General features: G+C 41.7%; 2 protein-coding genes across 14 annotated transcripts in view; one reads left to right on the top strand and one right to left on the bottom strand.

Moving 5' to 3' along the window:
- Positions 1-561: 561 nt before the first annotated feature.
- The window catches only part of CLTRN (collectrin, amino acid transport regulator), a 50,241-nt gene continuing 25,069 nt past the window's right edge, over positions 562-25,733 (bottom strand). For 10 of the 13 annotated variants that reach the window (XM_027095785.1, XM_027095788.1, XM_027095792.1 and 7 more), the window contains 4 exons: positions 20,617-20,730; positions 19,079-19,120; positions 15,749-15,943; positions 562-1,394 (listed from right to left, as the gene is read on the bottom strand). In XM_027095785.1, coding sequence (XP_026951586.1) covers positions 1,238-1,394; positions 15,749-15,943; positions 19,079-19,120; positions 20,617-20,730 — 508 coding nt within the window. In that variant the 3' untranslated portion in view covers positions 562-1,237. Of the gene's footprint in view, positions 1,395-7,392; positions 7,507-15,748; positions 15,944-19,078; positions 19,121-20,616; positions 20,731-25,733 lie in introns of all 13 variants that reach the window. The other 3 variants (XM_027095783.1, XM_027095794.1, XR_003430597.1) reach the window with 2 other exon arrangements.
- On the top strand, positions 21,803-22,886 carry POM121L12 (POM121 transmembrane nucleoporin like 12). The gene is made up of 2 exons (XM_027095795.1): positions 21,803-22,664; positions 22,841-22,886. The coding sequence occupies exon 1, from the start codon at positions 21,851-21,853 to the stop codon at positions 22,634-22,636; it is 786 nt and encodes a 261-aa protein (XP_026951596.1). The 5' UTR covers positions 21,803-21,850; the 3' UTR covers positions 22,637-22,664; positions 22,841-22,886.

Raw genomic sequence — 25,733 nt, 5'->3', positions numbered from 1 at the left:
GTACCGCAAAAAAAAAAAAAAAAAAAAAAAAAATTAACTGCAGGAGTGACATCTCACCAGCTTTGTTGTATTCTATTCATTAGAAGCAAGTCATAGGTCCCCTCCGCACTCACGGAGAGAGTGTTACATGCAGGCGTGAACATCAGGAGATGACAGACACCTTAGTATCTATCACACGTGACTTCCTCACTTCTTACAGGTATATCTCCTGAGAGCACTCCCCAATAAACCTTCTGCATTCCACTACCCCTCTTAGAGTTTGTATCCACTGGAGGCAGGAAAGTGAGTTAGCAACTACTGCCGGAACACCAACTATGGGTGATAGCAGTGGGAGATTGAGCTGCATATTTTCCTTCTATTAATACATGTATAATAATTATTATTAGAATTTAGAATGATACATGGCCTACCTGAAAGTAAAATCAAGTCTAAAAACTACAGTCCTCAAGCAGGGATACACACAACAAAAAAATTCATTTCTAGGACTGGAGAGCAGATTAAACATAACATAAAAATTAGGCTTACTATGTTCCACAGTGTGGAAATAAATTGCAGACTACAGTCAGTCACTTAAAAAGAGATGATTAGCACTTTATTAAGTTAGCATAGATTGTACTTCTACAAACTGCAGAAATAATCAATGAATACAGATGCCCTATTAGAGACCGATAGTCAGAAAATATAGATAAGCAACTGTTGGTATGATAACAGGATCAAATTCCACCTTGTATATCAACACGCCCATTTTTATCCAACCCATTTACAGTAATTACTTGTTCTTCTTGCTTATCTTGTCATATACAGAGTGATATAAATGATATTCAAAAAGGATCCATTTTCAATGATTTGGACACCATATTATAGGCATTCTCCACTGGAAAAGTATTTTTTCTTAGGTCTTTAAAGTGTGATATATATATACTGGCCTGACCTTATTGCTGGAAATGCTTAAATACTAATGCATTTTAAAATCAGTAACTACAAATGCCACATGACTACACCTACACACTGTGCTGTTAGAGAAATATTTTAGAATATTCTGGATAGTCAACAGCTTATTATTCCAATGGTCTTCATGGGTATAATTCATTGCCTTTCAATTTCATGCACATTCAAAATTTCTTACAAAAGAAGAATGGTGAAACAAAATATATAATCTTCCCTCAATGAATTGTGATGTTCAGCAGTTGCACAGAAACAAGTGTTGAGTTTCAGGGGGAAACAAAACAGCAGCCCTTCAGAGGGGGGTGAGCCGCTCATCCTCTGTCACAAAGGCATCATTAACGTGCCCTCCCTTCATGTCCAGGGGATCGCAGGGGATGCCATTTTCAATTTTGACTGTGTTTTCCCATTTATCTTCAGTGTCTTCCATTTCAGAAGGTCCTTTGTTCTTCCTAAATGCACATAAAAAGAATGATTGGGATCTAGGAAGAGAAAGGATGGTCTTCTGTACAAACATGGAGATCAGGAAAGGGAAGAGGAACCCTAGAATGATGGGGAAAATAGATGACATTGTGTATTTTCAAATAAATTTCAAAGATCATAAAGAGTTGATGAGGTGAAAAGATGCTATCAAGATCAGAAGTCTGCATGGATTATATATATATGTATATGAATGAATATATATATTTGTATGAATGAATATGTTTGTATACACACACATATACATATGTGCATTCACACACACAAACTGCATGAAGGAATGTGAGGAAAACATATGGTAAATTGGCAAGTTAAAAAATTTAGCTCTAGGAGAACTTCACAAAAATTGAATTTAAAAAAGTAATAAATTCCTCTCACAAGATTTGACAAATTAATGGTCTGCAAATGTTAGGTAAAAATCAGGTTGAAATGAGATACCAAGAAGCAAACTCACATTACTTTGTAGAAAGGATGTAACCATTGTAAACTGCAGGTATCATTCCTTGGCTCTACTCATTACAAAATAGTTGTATTCATTTGTTAAGTCAGGTTTTTGGAACTCCGAACACATTTTACTAATTACAACTCATAGCTATAATCCCAGGTCATTCCAAAAAATTCTATTTAACAGGTAAATTTTTAAGTTACTCATTCTCAGACCCTTTAAGGACCCTGCTACCCCAATCCAAGTGGTAACCAGATCCTTAATCTTTCCCTGGAGTGTGGGAAAATGTAGCCTTGAATTCAAACATTCTTCCTGTCCTTTGTGAACGGCCAAGACACTGAGCCAGTTGTGCTTGATATCATAGAGGTAGGGGGAGAAAAGAGATGTGAGTACCTCTAGGCAATCAGAGGGCAGAAGAGTTTCCCTCAGGATTATCACAAGTTAGATGTTAGGGCACCATGGAGGCATGATGTTAGACACGAGGCTCCCAGACTTGTCAAAGATTCTCTTGTCCCAGAAATCTGTAGAAGCTCCAAAGAGGCAGACCTGAGTGGATCACATGGCTGGGATGGTGGACACTGCTGTGGTGACCAGGATGGACTTTCACCGCTATGGAAGTCCCTTAGAAACTTAGTGAATTTCTAGTGGGTGAGGAGGTGGTGAAGATGCCCCAAAGATGATCAAGGTAGAATTTCCTATTAGTCCTACATGAGAGCTCATTTCAAAGTGCTTTAAAGAATATGGTGGAGGAAGGCAGAGAAAAGAAAGAGCTCTTGTTTACAAAAGAATGACAACAAATATAGAAGATGCAACAGAAAGAGAAAATCACCAAATAATAATAATTGATTCTGATGAGGCTCCTCAATGGATACTAAACCACTGAGTGGGAGATAACTAAGGAATAGGATACTCACAGGGTCTCAGGGTAACACCCCTACAAGCAATGTACTAATTATAAAGAGACATTTGTTTTTTGTAAAGGGAGAAATTTGGTGAATATCACCAACAATGAGACAAACTGACAAGTGCCTCTAGATGTGATGCACCGAGAAGACATATTTTTTAAAAATAAAATTCTGTGTTCTGTGTTCCTGCCCTACCCCATCACCAGATTTTTTTGACCTGAATCTCTCAGGAAGAACTAATCAGACAACTCCAAATTAAAAGATATTTTGTAAAACGGTTGACAGCATAGAGTAGGCACTCAACTAATGTGCTTAGAGTTGGATGGACAGACATATGAGTAGCTGGCTAGCTAGTTAGACAGATAAATGGATGGTTCAATGAATGTAGATCAATGACTGGTTGGCTGGATGATGAATTAATGATGGATGGATGAATGGGTGGATGGATGATTGGACGGTAGTTGGGTGATGGAACAAACAACTGGATGGAAGAATGGATGGACTAATGCTGTAGGCAAAGTTACTCAGACAGCAGCCCAAGGTAGATTTTGAATGGGATCTATCAGAAGAAGGAGAAAGAAAGAGGGAAGGAAGGGAAGAAGGGAGGAAGGGACGGAGGAAGGGAGGAAGGAAGGAAGGGAATGTACACGTGATATTTCTTGTATTTATTGAATAGTTATTTTTTCAAATGGATGGAGGAAAGTACTCATTTTCATACCTTAAGAATTAGGTGTGAGTACAGATTTTGCCAGGCTTCACTGATGGTTTATTAGATAATTTCAAATAGGTGGAGTTTATAAAGAAAAGTAAAGTAGCATTTCAATACTGTAGATCCCACTGTCATCACTTGAAAGTATTTTGCCATTGTGCATGCCACTGTCAAATGTCAAAATGTATCACTACAGGCCCAACGCTGGGAGTGGAAGTCGGTGGGTTGTAGTCCCAGAGACCTAGGTAAGGACAGGCTGCTGTGTTTTCCCTTCCTCAGGGTGAAGATATTGCACTGTCCATTCCAAGCATCAGCGGTCAACGATCAGTGCCAGTTGGAGTAGGCATACAATTTCCTGTGATGAGAAGGTCCTCCAGCCAGGTGAAATCACCTATCAGAGGACTAGAATTCTTTGGTCCCTCCTCCTGTAGACAGGGGTATCTCGTCACTTTCCACGTCATCCAGAAAGCAAAGACAACTGACATTCTATAACCATCGAACACATCACTTCCATTCATAGTATCCAACATTCATTCAATAACTATGTTTTGAGTGCCTACTATGTGTTGGAAGGGACACAGTTCTTGTCCTAAAGTGGAAAGAAAGGGCTCAATAAAAAAGAAAAACTCCAAATTTCACTCATCCTCCCCTCCTTTTCATGGATTATAAAAGAGAGGAGTGATGTTTCAGTAAGAATGACACCCTAGCGACAAATGTATATTTATAAATTATCATCAAAAATGCCTAGCTCACGCAATTTCTCCCCAAGTCACTCCTCATTGGGCTTGGAGTGAATAATAATTCTCCATAACAATAAATAGGTTTTTAACATCAAGTTTTACCCTGAAATTTGTGTATGTAAGTATGAAACTCATATTACAAAAATCCTTGTGGATGGAGCATTCTGAAGTAGGTGGCAATGCAACAGCAGTCTTAGAAGTAATGGTTGCCAGTGTTCATTTGCCAGTTTCTTCAGTTAAAAAAAAAGTTTTTACAGAATTAGAAGAAAAATTGCAGAGAGCTGGACACTTGCAGATCATGGCAAGAAATCCTGCCTCCCCTCCCCCTGCTAACCACAAAGGAAAAATAATCCACCAGGCATCACAAGGAATGGGGAAGAACGAAAAAGGAAGATGCAAATGGATGAGGACAAGTTTCTCTTCTTTAGAAGAAGGATTTCTTAATCAAAAAGATTCTGAGCAAAATCGCTGTGGAAATTTATCAAAATGAGAGCCGTGTCCATGACAAATTAGGTACATGTTATTTTTTTGTGACCTTAGATCTAGTTGTTCACAGTCTTGGCACTGCCAGGCTTCACAAACTGCAGTGTCAGTAACTTGCTGGCTGGTGGACATGATAAGAAGTTCAAAGGTTATCTAACAGTAATACAGCCCTTTGTCACATTTCATAGTGTGTCCTGTAATAAACTGAGTCACTGCCTGCACATTGCTCTAAGTATAATAAAACTTAACTATCTTTCTGGATCATTCTGATTTGATGTTCTGCTAAAAACATGAATTCTTTTTCCTGAAAAATAAAAATGAGTGTTAATGACTTCCGCTGTTCCTGCATGTCAGGTGGTTCAGGAAGAGGATTAAAAACAAAACAAAACAAAACAAAACCCGTGACTAAAACACCTGAAACTAGCTCTTAGAAGCCTTAGTGTGGCTATTTCTCATAAATCCAGAGAGAAGATGGGCAAAAGAGGGGACCAAAAAAGTACAGGCATACCTTGGAGATACAGCAGGTTTGGTTCAACTGCAATTAAGCGAGCCACACTATACTGTAGTCTATTAAATGTGCAATAGCATTATGTCTAAAAAAATCACAGTACATACCTTAATTTAAAAATATTTTGGAGATAGAAAATGCTAACCATCATCTGAGCCTTCAGCGAATTGGAACCTTTCTGTTAGTGGAGGCTCTTGCCTTGACGTCGATGGCTGCTGACTGACCAGGGTGGTGGCTGAAGGCTGGGTGGGTGTGGCAATTACTTAAAATTAGACAAAAGTGACGTTTGCTGCATCGACTGACTCCCTTTCATGAATGATTTCTCTGTATGTAACATGCAATGTTGTTTGACAGCATTTTGCCCACAGGAGAACTTCTTTCAAAATTGGAGTCAATCCTCTCAAACCCTGCCGCTGCTTTATCAACTAAGTTAATGTCATATTTTAAATCCCTGGTTGTCATTTCGACCATCTTCGCAGCATCTTCACTAGGAGTAGATTCCATCTCAAGAAACCACTTCTTTGGCTCATCCATAAGAAGCAACTCCTCATTTGTTAAGGTTTTGTCATGGGACTGCAACGATTCAGTCACATCTTCAGGCTCCACTTCTAGTTCTAGTTCTCTTGCTTTTCCCACCACATCTGCAGCTGCTTCCTCCACTTAAGCCTTGAACCCCTCAGAGTCATCCGTGATGATTGGAATCAACTTCTTCCAAACTCCTGTGAATGTTGATATTTGGACCCCTTCCTAGGAATCATGAATGTTCTTAATGGCATCTAGAATGGTGAATCCTTTCCAGAAGGTTTTTGACTGACTCTGCCCAGATTCACGACAGGAATCACTATCTATGGTAGCTGTAGCTTTATGAAGTGTATTTCTTAAATAGTACGACTTGAAAGTCTAAATTACTCCTTGATCCATGGGCTGAGGAATGGATGTTGTGTTAGCAGGCATGAAAACAACATTAATCTTGTTATACATCTCCATCAGAGCTCTTGAGTGACTAGGTGCATTGTCAATGAGCAGTAATATTTTAAAAGGAATCTTTTTCTGAGCAGTAGGTCTCAACAGTGGGCTTAAAATATCCAGTGAACCATGTTGTAAACAGATGTGCTGTCAGCCAGACTTTATTGTTCCATTTATAGAGCGCATGTAGAGTAGATTTAGCATAATTCCTAAGGGCCCTGGGATTTTCACAATGGTAAACGAGCACTGGCTTCAACTTTTAGTTACCAGCTGCATTAGCCCCTAACAAGAGAGTCAGCCTGTGCTTTGAAGCTTTGAAGCCAGGCATTGACTTTTCTTCTCTAGCTATGGAAGTCCTGGGGGGTATCTTCTTCCAATAGAAGGCTGTTTCATCTACATTGAAAATCTGTTGTTTAGTGCAGCTACCATCATGAATTATCTCAGCTAGATCCTCTGGGTAACTTGCTGCAGCTTCTCCATCAGCACTTGCTGCGTCACCTGGCACTTTTGATGTTATGGAGACGGCTTCTTTCCACAAACCTCATGAACCAGCCTCTGCTGGCTTCAGACTTTTCTTCTGCAGCTTCCTCACCTCTCTTAGCCTTCATAACATTGAATAGAATCAGGGCTTTGCCTGGATTAGGCTTTGGTTTAAGGGAATGTTGTGGCTGGTTTGATATTCTGTCCAGACCACTGAAACTTTCTCCACACCAGCAATAAAGCTGTTTCACTTTCTTACCATTTGTGTGCTCACTGAATTAGCACTTTTTATTTCCTTCAAGAACTTTTCCCTTGCGCTCACAACTTGGCTAACTGTTTGATGTAAGAGGCCCAGCTTTCAGCCTGTCTCAGCTTTCAACATGCCTTCCTCACTAAGCTTAATCATTTCTAGCTTTTGATTTAAAGTGAGAGACATGTGACTCTTCCTTTCACTTGAACACTCAGAAGCCACTGTAGAGTTATTAACTGGCCTGGTTTCAATACTATTGTGTCTCAGGGAATAGGGAGGCTGGAGGAGAGGGAGAGAGACGGGGAACATCCTGTTGGTGGAGCAGTCAGAACACTCAATATTCATCATTAAGTTTGCCATCTTATGTGCGTGTGCTCTGTGGACCGCCCCCCCAATTCCAATAGTTACATCAAAGATCACTGATCACAGATCACCATAACAAATATAATAATAATGAAAATGTTTGAAATATTGCAAGAATTACCAAAATGTGACGCAGAGACACAAAGTGAGCCAATGCTGTTGTTGGAAAAGTGGTGCCGACACACTTGCTCAATGCAGGGTTGCCACAAAGTTTCAATTTGTAAAATCACAGTATCTGCGAAGCACAATAAAGTGAAGCACGATAAAGTGAGGTCTGCCTGTATCGGGCGGCCCACGCAGCTAGGGGGTGTTGAGGATCAGGGTTTGCTCAAGATAAAGTAGTGGCAGCTAAAAGCAGAAACAGTATTTTTGTCTCCCTTCAAACAAGATAGGGCTGAAAAGCCAAGGCCCAAGAACAGCCAGACAAACAACAAAGGACAGACAAATATGATTCCAAAACAGGACAGACTTAATTATTGGGGAACTGGGACTGTCGTCATAATCAGTATGGATGAGTCCTGGGGAAACGGCAGCACTGCTGGAACGATTTTAGTGGGCGTTGCAGCACAGTGAGACTGGTGATGTGATAGCAAAACAGTAAGAATTAGTATCTATTACACGGCAGACTAAGTGCTTTGTACACATCTTCTCACCTAATTCCTACTGCAATACTATGTAGATTTTATTATTATCACTGTTTTTCAAATGCAGGAGCTGAGACTCAAATATGTAGAGCAACTTGTCTTTCATAAAGGAATGAGACTGGTGAAAGGAGTAGACCTAGAACTCTATTTCATCTCCCCAGGCTTCTCTCAAAACACATTTTTTTTTTTTTTTTTTTTTTTTTTTGCGGTACACGGGCCTCTCACTGTTGTGGCCTCTCCCGTTGCGGAACACAGGCTCCGGACGCGCAGGCTCAGCGGCCATGGCTCACGGGCCCAGCCGCTCCGCGGCATGTGGGATCTTCCCGGACCGGGGCACGAACCCGTGTCCCCTGCATCGGCAGGCAGACTCTCAACCACTGCGCCACCAGGGAAGCACACATATTTGACTCCTATTGAGTGTGTACATTTAAGAACAGCAAAGTAAAACAATTATTAGCTCTAACATTTCTGATTTCATTTACATTTCTATTTTCAAGACAATTTATTCACTTAATTGCGACTCTATAAGAAAGTGAAGTTTCACTATATGAAAATATTGGCTGAGCCCCAGCCCCTTGTGTGAAAAAAATCATAGAAATCCAAATGCACTTCCCTTTACTATTGACCTTATGGGAAGAGAAATATAACCAGAAATAAACCAAGTGAATTTACTAGTGACTCTGCTCAACTGCTAGCATTAGCTAGGGTTCAATGTCCTGAGTCCTTGACCTGGCTTTGTTACAACTACAAGATTATCATCTCCTTATAGGCAAAGACCACCCATGTTATCTATGTACGTCTCTTCCATGATACATTCTAGAGCTCCTATCACATAATGGATGGTCAATAAAGGAATAAGATATTTTTACCTCTCTGGGCCTTGGCTTCTGGAGAGATGGATTCAGATCATTGTTTAAGATCCCTTCCTAAGACAATAACATTATAACAGTCTATTTATATGCAGGACTCATGAATCAATTCTACTATATACATACAAGTCTGAAATTGTGCTGTGTCTGTGACTCTCCTTTTATAGCACAAGGTGCCAGGTTACATAGAATTAGCACTTTGTAACTGCTTTTTGATGATGATGCTTCTTTACATTGATATAGCACTCCCCAGTGTATGAAGCACTTGTGTGTATTCTCCAATTTTGTCTTCCCATCATCGTAACTATTTAAGAAAATATTATCCTCATTTTCCATATATGACTGGATCAAGGTCATTCAGCTAAAAAATGCCAGGGCATGAGACTGGAACCCAAAACCAGGAGTATTGATCCAGTGCTCTTTCAACTAAAACACACATCACATCATCGACTTCACCACCATTAGCATTATCACATCACCCCCACCATTACAGTGATCACTATCACCATCACCATCATCACCATTACCATAAGCTGACCAGAGAGCTAAAATATCCACTTCCAGGCTGGGGCTAGACACAGATCTAGTACAGACACCACTGTCAAGTATATGCAGTTCATCTTGGTTGTCTTCCCACATACCCAACTCCCTAATTATTCCCCAAAAGAAAAAAAAATCACTTTTCCAACTTTTTTCCTGCAACAAATCTCTCAATTCTGCAAACTGCTGTTCTCAACTAGATGGTAATAGAGAAGCAACCTCCTCGAATTATTTCACGAAGAGGCGGCAGTTGTAATGGCGTGTTGAGACTGGCTGGCACAGGCTTGCTAGAGGTGACTCAAACATTCAGAAATTTCAGACTGGACAGGAAGTCAGCAAATGCTACAAATCAGGGGATTTTTTTTTTTTAGAGAGAGCTCATTAGTCAGTCCACCACTATTATAGTAAACAGCAGGCCTAATAAGATCACTTGCCTTTTAAAATAGGTGTTTGACCTATCCTTCTCAAAGTCTTCCACAATACAGCAGAGGGAGGAACACTCCCAAACTCATTCTACGAGGCCACCATCACCCTGATACCAAAACCAGACAAAGATTTAACAAAGAAAGAAAACGACAGGCCAATATCACTGAGGAACATAGATGCAAAAATCCTCAACAAAATACTAGCAAACAGAATCCAACAGTACATTAAAAAGATCATACACCACGATCCAGTGGGGTTTATTCCAGGAATGCAAGGATTCTTCAATAAACGCAAATCAATCAACGTGATACACCATATTAACAAATTGAAGGAGAAAAACCATATGATCATCTCAATAGATGCAGAAAAGCTTTTGACAAAATTCAACACCCATTTATGATAAAAACCCTGCAGAAAGTAGGCATAGAGGGAACTTTCCTCAACATAATAGAGGCCATATATGACAAACCCACAGCCAACATCGTCGTCAATGGTGAAAAACTGAAACCATTTCCACTAAGATCAGGAACAAGACAAGGTTGATCACTCTCACCACTCTTATTCAACATAGTTTGGAAGTTCTAGCCACAGCAATCAAAGAAGAAAAAGAAATAAAAGGAATCCAAATCGGAAAAGAAGAAGTAAAGCTGTCACTGTTTGCAGATGACATGATACTATACATAGAGAATCCTAAAGGTGCTACTAGAAAACTACTAGAGCTAATCAATGAATTTGGTAAAGTAGCAGGATACGAAATTAATGCACAGAAATCTCTGGCACTCTCATACACTAATGATGAAAAATCTGAAAGTGAAATTAAGAAAACACTCCCATTTACCACTGCAACAAAAAGAATAAAATACCTAGGAATAAACCTACCTATGGAGACAAAAGACCTGTATGCAGAAAATTATAAGACACTGATGAAAGAAATTAAAGATGATACAAACAGATGGAAAGATATACCATGTTCTTGGATTGGAAGAATCAACATTGTGAAAATGACTCTACTACCCAAAGCAGTCTACAGATTCAATGCAATGCCTATCAAACTACCACTGGCATTTTTCACAGAACTAGAACAAACTATTTCACAATTTGTATGGAAACACAAAAGACCCCGAAGAGCCAAGCAATCTTGAGAACGAAAAATGGAGCTTGAGGAATCAGGCTCCCTGAATTCAGACTATACTACAAAGCTACAGTAAACAAGACAGTATGGTACTGGCACAAAAACAGAAATATAGATCAGTGGAACAGGATAGAAAGCCCAGAGATAAACCCATGCACATATGGTCACCTTATCTTTGATAAAGGAGGCAAGAACATACACTGGAGAAAAGACAGTCTCTTTGATAAGTGGTGCTGGGAAAACTGGACAGGTACATGTAAAAGTATGAAATTAGAACACTCCCTAACACCATACACAAAAAGAAACTCAAAATGGATTAAAGACCTAAATGTAAGACCAGACACTATCAAACTCTTAGAGGAAAACATAGGCAGAACAGTGTATGACATAAATCACAGCAAGATCCTTTTTGACCCACCTCCTAGAGAAATGGAAATAAAAACAAAAATAAACAAATGGGACCTAATGAAACTTCAAACCTTTTGCACAGCAAAGGAAACCATAAACAAGACCAAAAGACAACCCTCAGAATGGGAGAAAATGTTTGCAAATGAAGCAACTGACAGAGGATTAATCTCCAAAATTTACAAGCAGCTCACGCAGCTCAATATCAAAAAAACAAACAACCCAATCCAAAACTGGGCAGAAGACCTAAATAGACATTTCTCCAAAGAAGATATACAGACTGCCAACAGACACATGAAAGAATGCTCAACATCATTAATCATTAGAGAAATGCAAATCAAAACTACAGTGAGATATTATCTCACACCGGTCAGAATGCCCATCACCAAAAAATCTAGAAACAATAAATGCTGGAGAGGGTGTGGAGAAAAGGGAACACTCTTGCACTGTTGGTGGGAATGTGAATTGATATAGCCACTATGGAGAACAGTATGGAGGTTCCTTAAAAAACTACAAATAGAACTACCATATGACCCAGCTATCCCACTATTGGGCATATACCCTGAGAAAACCATAATTCAAAAAGAGTCATGTACCACAATGTTCATTGCAGCTCTATTTACAATAGCCAGGACATGGAAGCAACCTAAGTGTCCATCAACAGATAAATGGATAAAGAAGATGTGGCACATATATACAATGGAATATTACTCAGCCATAAAAAGAAATGAAATTGAGTTATTTGTAGTGAAGTGGATGGACCTAGAGTCTGTCATACAGAGTGAAGTAAGTCAGAAAGAGAAAAACGTAAACCGTATGCTAACACGTATATATGGAATCTAAGGGAAAAAAAAAAAGGTCATGAAGAACGTAGGGGTAAGACAGGAATAAAGACACAGACCTACTAGAGCATGGACTTGAGGATATGGGGAGGGGGAAGGGTAAGCTGGGACAAAGTGAGAAAGTGGCATGGACATATATACACTATCAAATGTAAAATAGATAGCTAGTGGGAAGCAGCTGCATAGCACAGGGAGATCAGCTAGGTGGTTTGTGACCACCTAGAGGGGTGGGATAGGGAGGGTGGGAGGGACGGAGATGCAACAGGGAAAAGATATGGGAACATATGTATATGTATAACTGATTCACTCTGTTATAAAGCAGAAACTAACACACCGTTGCAAAGCAATTATACTCCAATAAAGATGGTAAAAAAAAAAAAAAAAAACCAACTCTACCTGAGATTTGAGCCCATGGTCAAGACCACATTCTCCAGAGACCATCTCCAGCCTTGCTTGATCCTTAGGAGTGGGGCTAATTTATGGGAGAAAATGTCTAGGCACCATGTCAGAATAAATTTCTTAAAATCATGCAGTTGGAATGGCATTGCTGGACCTCATTTGTAGTTATATTGGTTGAGGACATAGTCAAATATAGACTGATAAACTTCCATGGTCAAATAAAATAAAATATTTATGAAAAAAATAATAAAATAAAATAGGTGTTTGTTAACTAATAAAATCTCAAGCAATAAGTCATTGAACTGGAAAATCTTCTGCAGTACGGTGGCAATATCTGGATGGAAAAGAGATCTTTTTCTAGCATCCCTTAATCACAGAAATGGGTTAAGCTCATCTTGGATAATACTAATTACTGTTTATTTAGTACATGCTATAACCTAGGTACTTTATACACATTTTTTCACCCAATCCTCATTTAAGTCCTGTGAGACATTATCTCCCTATAACAGATGGAGAAACAGACCCACAGAAATTACATGATGCAACCAAGGTCACTCAGCTAAAGGGTATAACTAGTATTTGAGTTCACCTAGTTTGGGCCCCCAGTGACTGCATACTTTCCACCCAGTGGTTCTGAACAGTCAATGGAATGCTGTTATTGACACAGCTAACAGAATAGTTAAAGCTTTACTTGAGCAATTTCTTCAGTAGTAAGTATAAAGATGCACATGTCTTAGATGACATGGGCACTCTTCTCTGCAGAAGCAGAATGGTGATTCAGATGACCCTGTGGTCCCTCCTGGTCTTCTAGGTTTAAGATTTTGTATCACACAAACTGTGTTCATTATTACCTAATGTATGAATTGGATTCTTGAACAAATCTTTGTCTTCCTCAACAGTAAAGGCTTTCAGGGGCAACTCCTATTTTTCCACAATTAGAAAAGGCTTTCATCACAATGATCAGCGCTCTCCCCACTTCAAACTGCACCCTCGCCCCACCTTTGAAGTGATACTTTGCCCAAGAAAAACCCACCAAATTTTTTCCGTACCAAATGGAAAACCCAACAAATTAATTTCTCTTCAAAAGGTTCTCATAACTGTCCTGACTCTATTTGCTAACTACTGATGCTCTCCAGGTTGACACAGGAGATTTGTCCATCTGTTTCCTGGTTTGAACATGAACTAAATTTGTGAAGGCAAGGTTGTGACAACAGCCTCCCTTCTCCCGGGCAACAGATTATGATGCTACACACTCAGTTTTTATATTATTGCAGAATCTGCTCCGAAGGAAGAGATAGCTGATCCCAGCACTAACGAGCTGAAAGACCAGCAACTGGCAGGATAATAGAATAACAGTAACAGCTAACAGCAGTAGTGCCAGGCACTACTTCAAGAACTCTATTAACTCTTTTGATCCCAGCAAATTAATTCTTTCTAATATACCTCACTGTCACTCGAGCAAAGTTATCTATGCACAGACAGTAAAGAAAAATTTAACCAACTTGACTCGAGCACCACAAACCATATCCTCTTGAGCTTGGTTTCCCTGACTCATTGCCTGTATTTCCTGATATCCATACAGTTAATGGATTACATACAAGAGCAGAGTCTAGGCAATAAATACTTTGAATCCAAGCAGTCTATCTCCAGAGCCCATTCTTCTACCTCCTTCACCATATTGTACTAGTGAGGAAATTGGGAACCAAGGAGATGGCGTGAATTCACAAAGGTTACAGTTGTTGGAAACCATAGAATCCTAGCATTTCAGGATTAATATAAAACTTAAAACTATTAAACATAGGTATTCAAATACTACAAGAGAATATTTCTTAATATTCTGAAAAACAAAACAAAACAGATTAATAAGTTGTACCAAGCCTCTCAGCATTATGTGTCACGCCAAGAGCAATAAAAGCAAGCAAGTACAACTTGATCTTAATCTTTGAGCTTAATTTGGGCACTACACATAAATCACATTTATTCCATAGCATTTCACTTACCATTTGTGAAAAAAATTATAAAGCCCCAAATTTAAAATGATTACCTTCTGCTAATAACCAGGGTGAACAATATGGAAAGTAGAAAGTCTCAGGAGAAACATTTAGTCAAACACACACTTGGCCAAACACAACCTGCATGTCCCGTGTGGGCACCAACCCTTTTGAAAACCAATGTGTGTGCCTGTGATTCCACTTACCAGAATTCCTCTTCCTTGGTATCAGAAGGGAAGGTTTAGAAGCATCAGAGTGTCTACTGAAGAGTTAAGGACTCTCTTCACTTCCCCTCTGGATCAGAGGTGCTTGTAAACAAAATTATTTTCTCCTTTCATTGTGCTAAGAAATCTTGTCTCCTCTCTACCTAAATAACTCTCCCACTGGTCTGAAATTCTCTAATACCAATAATTTTGACAGCAAAGTTTGCATGTGCCCCAGAATCCAGCTAAATGAACTCCAGGAGTGGGAATCTAAATGTAAGTACTTAATTTGGAAGCTCTGAAACTAAGTGAATTAGAATAGCCTAGATATTCATTAAAACATATTTTCTTCAATTGTACATCAACTAAACTTCAGTTAAAAGAATGCACCTCCTTCAGAGAATCAACTTTAGTGGGTCTGTGGTAGGGCAAAGGAACCTATATTTTAAACAAGTGTTCCAGGCAATTCTGATGCAGGAAGTTGATTCAAAGGCCACTGTGAAGAACACGGGTCTATATAAAATCATAGGCACTAGAGGGAGAGCATCCATCAAAGGGAGGGAATATAAAACATCGCAAAAGTGTGTAGTACAAGGTGGAGGCTGCAGGCACTGGAAGAGGCAGGCCAAGGTGAGGAGGCATGAAAAGGACTACGGAACTACTAGTCTTTGGAGGTGGATGACTAGCAAAGATTAACTCTGCCTACCCAAAAAGTCTGCTTAGCTCTGTATATCCAGCTTACAAAATCATAACCCAGATATTAAAACCAACTCTAGATATAAAACATTCACATGGTGTAGAATAGAAAGAAAGATAGTAATGGAAGGACCCATAGTTAACTAAGGGACACGGACTCCAAAAAGTCTCCAAAAACAAGAGCATAAGTGATATTTTGAAAAATCACCAATTTTTTCAGTTTCAGATATAACACATTTTCTTCATCTAGGGGAAAATCCTCTCCTTGTTTTTCCAAGTCATGAGTAAACAAGAAAATGTTCTTTAAATCACTCCCTTTAAATATCTTACCTTCTATGTTGCCGGATTCCTGACAAAATCAATAGCATGGTTGCCACTATGACGATGCAAAATATCACACCAAATATAATAATCCAGATGGGCACAGATGGGTCAGTAGGTGGTGCAAGAGTGGCAGGAATTCTTAAAAATTCCAGAGTCTGGTCATTCAAAAAGAAGGCATTGTTGATCCGGTTCCTATTCATTCTAAAATACAATGATGATTAAAAACAAACGAAACAAGACAGAAGAAACATTAGAAACAGAAGGTATAACCCTATCTCCCCACGATTATAACTATCTCTATAAACAGAGCATCCCCCTAGCAGGAGACTTCAGGTTGAACAGACAGTTTGATAAGGACAAATCATGCTGTGGTTTTCTGTCTATAAGTGGCAGTGCTGGTTGCCAGAAAGATGCTTCTCTATGTACTACTGCCCTCCATTGTTGATAATGTCCTAGAAGTAACTGGAAGTCTTGAGCTTTGAGCTCTGCCCACCATGTTTTATTTCCTGAGAGGCAGCATCTAGATTAAAATGACAGAACTCTATTTAAGGTGCCTTACATAAATACCAACAGCCTGAAAAGATAAAATAATATGCAAAAAGTAGGTGATAAATATGAGAAGAAAAAACAAAACCAGCAGCAGAAAAGAGAACACGAAGCCAGGAGCAGCTGCAAATCCATCAATTTGATCTTTTTTTTTCCATTCAATTCAACAAACATTTGCTGGAAACTTACTAAGTACCAGATCCTGTGCTAGGTGCTGGAGATACAGAATGAAATAAAAATACCCAAGGAGCTTACAGTCTAGAAGAGTGGCCCTTCAGTCCCTCCACAATCACAGTGCAATCACAGTGCAAGGGGCACAGTGGGAGGGGCACAGTGGGAGCACAGCAGAGGGGTAAGTACATCATAGTAAAATGTCACAGCTGCTTTCCTAAGAAGGCAACTTTTGAGCTGTCCTTTGAGGGACAAGTAGGAGTTCTTTAGACCAAAGTGTGCAGTGAGCATAGGAATTGGAGACATGGTATGTAGTATGATTTGTTGCGTCAGCTGCAAGTAGTTCCATATGACTAAAGTAAATGGTGCTTTAGGAGTACAAAAGTCTAGAAAAATATGAAGGTAAATGCATTGCTTTTCCCAGGGAAAATCTGTATTTTTGGTGGTAGTGGCACCTAGGGAGGGGTTGGTGGCAGTTAGGGAGGGGTTGGTAGCAAAAACTTATTTGACTGAAACTAAATTTCTAACTGGAATTTGCAAATTAGATGAGGAGATTTCTTGGAGATAACTGTGTGGCCTTTACTGAATTCACACTAGGCAAGCTGACTTCAACAACCTCCAGAGCAGCACTGAAACCAGAATATAATGTGAACCTTACGTGTGATGTCAAATTTTCTAGGAGCTGCGTTTAAAAAAAAAAAGTAAACAGTAACAGGGAAAATTAATTTTAGTAACATATATTTTGGGACTTCCCCGGAAGTCCAGTGGTTACGACTCTGAGCTCCCAATGCAGGGAACCCAGGTTCGATCCCTGGTCAGGGAACTAGATCCCACGTGCCGCAACTAAGAATTCGCATGCTGCAACTAAAGATTCCACATGCCACAACTAAAGCTCCCCTGTGCCGCAATTAAGACCCAGCACAGCCAAATAAATAAATATTTTAAAATATATATATATATTGCCCACTATATCCAAGAAAATATAATTTCAACATGTAATCAATTTTAAGTTGGTTCACATTTTATTTTGTGCTCAGTCGCTGAAATTTGGTGTGTACTTTACACTTAGAGCATATCTAACCTTGGACTAACTACATTTCAAGTGCTTGAGAGCCACATGTGGCTGGTGACTACTGATCCTGAACCTGAGAGTAAAAGCTGGAGAATCTCTGCAGACCAGCACCGGGGTATCAGGAAAGACCTCCTTTAGCAAATGAAAATCTGTGGGGAGGCCTGATTATTCATAAATGGGAAGGAGAATCCCAGCCAGGGAATCTGCAGCAGGGGATAATTTCCATGCAATTTTTGTCAAACTACGGAATGTTTTCTTTTTTCGTAACCTAATTTTGCTAACACGGTAACAAAAAGCTTCCCACAAAATAATGAACCCCACTACCAAGGTATAACAGAGTAAAGTGAAAAGTTGCTCTGCATTCTCATTCTGTCTACCTGGTTGGTTAGCACTCAGGCTGATAAGAAATTCTAGTTTAGTACAAACTATATCTCCATCTACCACTGAAATCCCCAAGAGGCGTCAATCACCATGGATATCTTCTAGCCAAGATTGGCCTTGAATAAGGCCAGGCCCTCAAAACAGATCAAAAGCAGACATCTTAAAACTGGTCTGTCATCCCCTTGCCTAATTCCATAGGTGTGGATACTCTAGCAGACCGGGAGAAAAAAAAAAATCACTGCATGTGCTGGCAGCATGCCTGCGTTCAAGTCGTCACTCTTTATTTTTCTAGGTGACCTGAGCAAATCAATTAATCTCCCTGAGCCTCAATTTCCTCATTTATAAAGCAGGGATAATAATAATAGCTCACAAATGATTGGTGTTGATACTAAATTCCACAGACGCATCAGAACATGCCTTGTGAACCAGAAAATATTATGCAAGCATTAGGTGGAACTAGCATTATTTTGCCCAACCACATAGGTTCTTCAGCCTTGAAATTCCTACTACCTGCCTTCTAGGTACCATCTCCTTTCTTTTCAGTCTATCCTTCCCTCTTGGTACTGTTTCCTTTATTTTCATACAATTCTGATGAGTCCTATCCATTCCCGGACATAAATTCCCATTCTATTGGCCATCCTCACCCCCTCAATAGTCCTTCTTACTGGGGCCTTTGAAACAGACATTTTGTTGTGAACATATTCCTCTAGATCTTCAACCTTCACCCTAAACACTCACTCCTCCGCCTCACATTAACTGAAGCTTGGTTTAACCACAGGGCCTTCATTTTCCTTGTAGCCCTCCCTCATCACAGGGCTTGAATAAAATCCCTTTTCTCATGAAATACAATATTCCTAATTCTTACTCCCTAAGTAGTGGCTCTTAGCAGTATTCTTACTGGCAAAAGTGCAGAAACAATTTGGCTCAAACCTTCTTGTTAGGGCTTCCCTGGTGGCGCAGTGGTTAAGAAACCGCCTGCCAATGCAGGGGACACGGGTTCGAGCCCTGGTCTGGGAAGATCCCACATACTGCGGAGCAACTAAGCCCGTGTGTCACAGCTACTGAGCCTGTGCTCTAGAGCCCTTGAGCCACAACTACTGAAGCCTGTGCGCCTAGAGCCTGTGCTCCGCAACAAGAGAAGCCACCGCAATGAGAGGCGCACTCACCGCAACGAAGAGCAGCCCCCGCTCACCGCAACTAGAGAAAGCCTGCACACAGCAACGAAGACCCAATGCAGCCAAAATTAATTAATTAATTAATTTATTTATTAAAAAAACAAAACAAAGAAAACCTTGTTAAATCATTTCCCATGGGTATAGAGCCTCAATGCCTTTGCTTCAGCAAGGGAAACAGATGATTATTCACACAAAAACACTTGGCATTTGATTATACACTCATTATCTTAAACATTAATATTTTACAAAGAGCAGATGAGTTCTTTCACTAGACATTTCTCTTTGGTAACGAGAAAAATATGCATTTCAGTAACTTGTAAATAAATCCTTTGTAAGAAGAATGAACTTTGTTTCATTCTTTTTCAGGAAATAGTTTATTTTGTGAACTCATTCTTCCAATATACCTTTGCCCAACACCAATCATGTGTGGGATTTGAAGTTTTGACACACATAAAGTGCACATTAGTTGAAATAAAAACAAACTGCTTCTTCTGCTTCTGTGCAGAAAAGAATACATTTCACTTCTGAAAGTTTGTTAGAATCCCAAGGAGAGAAGGAGGGGAACTGTCAGGAAAAAATGGGTAAAACTTCAAATGGGTGAAAAATATGACTGAGTGTCCTGCAAGTCTACCTTTCTGGACAATTTCCACCTTTTACTGTTTTTGAGTTATTTTGCATATGTGTAAGTTGGAGAAAACTGATACAATGTAAATGATTCTTGTCCACAGAAAATCAAGGTGAATTGTGTCTGGTGGAGCACTGCCAATGGATAGACTGGTGTATCTTTTAATAAATAAACATCACCATTCTTCAATTCCTGCATTTGCATGCTGCCTTGAAGTCTCCTTTAAACTGGTTTTAACATCTTACTAGTTCCCTCATTAACTAATAAGATAACAGAATCTTGGATAGCATTTATTTTTGATTTGTATGAAAGTCATGCTTTTACTTTTTTTCAAAAAATTATCTTTTAAAGGTAAAGACTTTCACTTTGCTGTACAGTAGAAACTAACACAACATTGTAAAGCAACTATACTCCCCTAAAACAAAAAACACCTAAGCATTCAGGCTCGAGAAGGCATATGGCAAACTATCACACGATAGTGCCGTACAAGGTGTTCTCGCCAAAAGAAGACAGTACTAAACCTTCTTAGCTAATGTTTAAACCAAGGCTTCTCATCCACAGCACAATGGATATTTGGGGTTGAATAGTTCTTTGCTGTGAAGTGCTATCCTGAGCACAGGAGGATGTTAACTGGCGTCCCTAACTTCTGCCTACTCCGTCACCAGCACTGTACAACAACAATGTCTCCAGACATTGCCTAATGTCTCCTTGGAGGCAAAACTGCCCCTGGATGAGAACCACTGATCTATACTAATCTCTATTCCAAAGTAACGAAATGAAACCTTTGACATCTTAATAAATAAATCACTGTGAACCAGAGAGAGAAGTCTTCAAAATCTATCAAAACAGCTGAATTAATCAATACCTTGATTTACCAGTGGAAGGCATATTTAGCGGTGATTACCTTATGGCTGACTGTACCTCAACAGCAGGAAGGGTGTGATTCCTTGAAGGATCGGTAACCACAAACCAGAATGACACCCGCTGGGTTACATTGCAAAGTAGGACGTGGGAAATTCTGCAGATGATGAGAAGAAAAAAAGTACATTATGAGCGAATAATACCAAATTGCATTAGATATTCCACTCTGGTGTTATTACCGTCTTAAGAGGTGAAGAAATGTCCTACTAAGAAGAAAATAATATAGGAAATTTCCTTTATTTCAAAATCATAGACTTGGGGATCATTCCTAAAATAAGGAATCTACCAAAAAAGAAAGAAAAAACAGAATGGCTCAGTAGAGGGCATTACGTATCTCATTCTTCATCACCTGTTAGCTGACAGCATCCCTGTTTCCTCAACTCTTGGCCTCTCTGACACAAAAGCCTTTTGTGTTTCCTCATCAGGATCTTTTTAGTATCCTCTTCATTCAGTCTTCCACCTCTCAGAACCAGACAAATCTGTTGATCGAGGACTTGCTTCCTCTGTTGGCCACTGTTTCCACCCCTCTCCTACTCCAGTAACTGGGGTCGGCCCAACAACAGACCCCCAGACTGAAGTGCTGTAACATTTACCAGCAGGCTTTGAACACTGTTTTTGCGAGTACCTGCTTCCAACTATAAATTGGAAATGTGCCTCACTCTACTCTATATACCTGGATCACCAGTAGAAATGACAAGAAAGAAATGGCATTAGTGTTCAGATTAGAGACAATCTATATATGAATGTATGAAATCTATGAACGCAGAAAATAAAAGGAGAATCCACAACAAACCAATGTTGTCGGAGCTAAAAAATAAGTCCCGAAAGGCTTTCACCAGGTCCTTAAGAATAAAATTACAAAAAGTGACATTAGCAACCATTCTAGAAGAAACACACAGCCTCTGTAGAAATACAAGTAAATTCGCTCTTTTTCCTTAAAGGAGCATTCAAGTGCATTTTGTTCATTTTTACAGTAATGAAAGAGAGCGCCCTTCAGTCAATTTTCAGGGCCTGGTACAAATTATTATATTTTCTCCCTTTAAATGTCAAGGGCAAAAAGTGGAGGGCTCCCCCGCCACCCAGAGCCAAGCGCCTGGGCCAGCAGTGGGAGCTGAAGGATCCCCTGTGCTCAGAACACAGGTGCGCCCCACGAGGCCCCGGGTCCGCGAGGCCCCGGGTGCGTCCGCGAGGCCCCGGCCTGGCGCACGCAGGACCTCATGCCCAGAGGTTCCGACGCCCCACGAACCGTCCCACACCCCGATGCCAACGGTCGCCTCAGCGCCGTAAGCTTCGCGTCTACAGACTTCGGGGCCGCCCAGAAGCCAAAGCCCGTCGAAGGTCCGACCCCGCTGACCCGTGAGCATGGGCAGCTACCTGAGCATGTACCTGGGCATGGCCAAGGCCACGCAGCCAGCCCACGCCCGGAAGCGCCGGTCCCCATGGTTCCCATGGACCGGGCCGCCCGCGGAACCTGCCTCCCGATGGGCCGGGACGGGTGCCAAATCCTGTGCTACCGCCGCCGCCGCCGCCAGGATCGCAGGCTCTGGTTCCGCAGCAGGTGGCCGCTTCCCAGTGGGCCGCCCCTCCGCACCTCCTCGGGGCTGGGGTTTTCCGGCCATGGCAACGGTTTCACGATGAGGTCCCAGTGGAACGCCCGCCTCTCCTGCCACACGCAGAGCCTGGTGGACATCCGTACCGCCCCCGTTGAAAGCCTAAGCAGCTTGTCCACGTGTCCGCCCAGCCAGAAGTCGCCGGATCCCTGTGCCAAGGAGACCGCGCTGAGGGCCCTCAGCCGATGCGAGGAAGGACAAAGGCGGCTCGACGGGCCTCTCAGGTCTAAGAGTCCCGAGCCCAGGCTGTCGGCCTTCCGGCCCGTGATGAGGAATGGAGTGGTCCCTGTCTTTGTGCCCAGGCCGGGGCCTCTGAGAAGCAGCATCTGCTCCTGGTGCAAGCGCCTCCAAGAAGAGGACACTGAGCCCCGGCCTGACAGCAGCCCTGCCTGAGCCTTCCCTGCCTGCCGCCCACCCTGCTGTGAGGCCACCCCCCACCCTCCACCCGCCCAGGGCACAGTCACAGAGCCTCGCTGGAGAGATGGGGGCAGATCAGCACTCCTGGGCCTGGGCCTCCTGCAGCCTGACGTCCCCCTTGAGTCCTGAGAGCCAAGGCCACCTCCTCCTAACACTCAAACCCACATTTCTTTTACCCAGCTGACACCTGCCCTACCCCTGCCTGAGTCACTGGCACGGAACGCCAGGCCAGCTCCCTCCAGTCCAGCCAGGAGCTGCCAAGCCCCAGAGCCACCTCTCCTACCTGCAGAGGCCGCCCCGAGGAAGCACTGCTGACGTCCAGGCCTGCACTCCCTCCTGCCCACCCACCCTTGCTGCCTTTGCCCCTGAGAAGACCCTTCTCGGAGGACCCTTCTCAGGAAGGTGTGCTTCTCCCCTATTGCCACTTCATACGGTTTAAAGGTTGTTCTTATTTTAAATAATACTAAAATAGCTTCATTATCCTAGAGATTGTCATGGTCTTTCTTTCAAAGATTCAAACATTAGGATTTCATCCACATGATGGTTTCTCCACCCTGGCTCTGTTGGGGCCAGACAAGTCTTTGTTTGTGGGGTGCAGACCTCTGCATTGTAGGGTTTTAGCAAAATCCCTGGTCTCTATCCTCTAGGTGCCAGTAGATAATCCATATTGTAAACATACAACGTGTCTCCAGGCCCTGCCAGATGTTTGGGGGGGAGGGGGTGGGGCGGGCAGTGCACAATGACACTGGTGGAGAGCCACTGAGGGACAGTGACCTCTACTGGCAGAAACAGTCAAGCCCGGTCTCCCAAAATGTGCCTTCTTCAAAGACACAGAGATGAACAACATGAAGTGGTGTGTGCTTGGCAAAAACATATCCCCCACTTTGCAGAATGCTGTGGGGTGCGAATGACTCATGTTTGGGGCCTTATTAACAATCAGACAATGCGGTTTTTAAAAATGAGCTACTTATTTATCATCTTCAGGTTGACCAAAACTGAAAAGTTAAAAAATATCAAATGCTGGAAATGATGCAGAGAATTGGAATCCCAGGCCGTGCTGTGGGTGTCGATGGGTCCAGCCCTTCTGAAGCGGCATTTGGAAGTGTTTCCTAGAACACAGTGCAGCCACCAGAAACACTCTTACACACACACACACACACACACACACACACATACACACGCACACACACACACTGGTGAGGATGTTCTTCGCAGCCCTCCCTGTCAGCAGAGAATTGGAAGAAGCTAAATGTCCACCAACAGGGAAAGGGATAAAGTGAACATGGTATTGCTATCAAGGGACTACTATTCCACAGATTAAAGGAAAGAAAGAGCCCAGGGTTTCTGCACTGTTCGGTCTGGGCCAGATAATTCTATGATGTGGATGCCCTGTGCGTTGTAGGATGTTTAGAAGCAAACCTGGCCTCTGTGGACTCGATATCATCAGGACCTCCTCCAGTAAAAACAATCAAACATGTCTCCAGCCACTGCCAAACGCTCGCTGAAGGACAAAAATCACCCCCAGTTGGGAACTACGGAACTAGAGTTACACGTTTTTTTTTTAAAAAGGTATATCTCAAAAATACACTGTCAAATGAAAAAGACGGGAAGTGGCATATTATGGGTAGCACAAGCCATTTATATAAATCAAAACAATACAAAATAATATTGCTGGCATAATAGAGGGGGCCGGAAACCAAGTAAATGGTCATTTGGACACTTTGCCTGTGTTGTTCTTTCCATCTAAAGCCTCTTCAAATACTGTTCAAACATGAATTTCAAGGTTTCCCCTCTAGAGAGTCAGAGAATGAGCTGTAAACATAGCAAAGTCCCTTCTCCCTCCCATGGAGCACGCTTTCTAAGGGGGCGGAGACAGAAGGTAGACATTTAAATAAATGTACACACTGACAGGTGGGGAGATGTGCTATGAAGAAACCAAGGCAGGAGGAGGGATGCACACAGCTGCATCGACACACTGTGGCCCAAGCGCTTCCTCTGTCCCCATCACCATGGAACCCACTATCCCTTACTACGAATTCAAGTCCTTCATTCCGTGTTTCCACTGGGTGGCAGCTCAGGCTTTAACACAGCACCTCAGCAAATAACAGGAAAATATGTTATCTACTTAGAAATAAAGATGTCCAAAACATTAAAATTGCTGGCTGAAAATATTAAACTCAACATTTTCAATGGAGACAGTTACTGTTACATACAAAACATCCTGGGCTGGAACTCTATAAATCAAGCTTTTATTCTGAAGTTTACTCCCTGCCATTTGCTAGACATGAGACGAGGCACTGCACTCTGCGTGAGTTACCAGAAAGGGCTTGAGACCTTCGTGTGTCAGTGAGGGTACGGTTAACTGCTTAGGGTCTTCCTCAGTAGAAGAGCAGTAAGTATCCCTCCTACATGATGGTTTAGCCAGGAAAAGTAAGTCAAAGGTTTTAAGCACACAAAACAGTAAGCTTCTGCTCTACAAATATCAACTATACAAACAGAACTACAGAGATGTGTTTACATTTTGTTCTGATCCAGGCAGTTGAACTGGTAATGAGTAAACCCACTTCCCAAAGTAGCGAGCTTGTGGGGAAAGGGCCAGGGGAAAGCACAGCCCTGCTTCTGGAGCCAGCTGCAAGGCAGAGGCTGCATAGGACGATGGAGACACCCTCGTGGGCTGGGGCTTCCTCCCTGTCTGGATGACCCTTTGGGAAATTAACGGATGTCCTGTGTACCGCAAGAGTAAGACACTGAGGTCCAACAAGAGAAAAAATGCAGGCGGCGGGGAGCTCCTTCTACTGTGGCCATTCCCGCCACCTTCACCGTGGGAGTATCCGCCCAGGGGATTCAGGTGCAACACGAGGGAGAAATGGTGGGTGGGACACCGTCTGCTTGTGTCCACTGCAGCCCAGTAGACGGGGCCCTGGTTTAAGAGCCAGGACGTTAAGCATGCTTCATTCACTCACAGATGTTTACCAAGAGCTAACAATGATTAGCTACTATGGTTAGGGAGGGTTAGGAAAAGAGTTCTACTGCAGGGGCATTTAGATTGCACGACCTTGCCCATGAGTGCCGG

Source organism: Aethalodelphis obliquidens, unplaced genomic scaffold (assembly GCF_003676395.1).
Source record: "Aethalodelphis obliquidens isolate GAN/ISIS:26980383/991018 unplaced genomic scaffold, ASM367639v1 scaffold94, whole genome shotgun sequence".
Lineage (NCBI taxonomy): Eukaryota > Metazoa > Chordata > Mammalia > Artiodactyla > Delphinidae > Aethalodelphis > Aethalodelphis obliquidens.
The sequence above is the reverse complement of the archived record's forward strand: the minus strand, read 5'-3'. Positions and strand labels throughout refer to the sequence as shown.

Excerpts from the sequence above, each read along its gene's own strand:
- POM121L12 (XM_027095795.1), top strand. The coding sequence starts at position 21,851 with ATGCCCAGAGGTTCCGACGCCCCACGAACCGTCCCACACCCCGATGCC.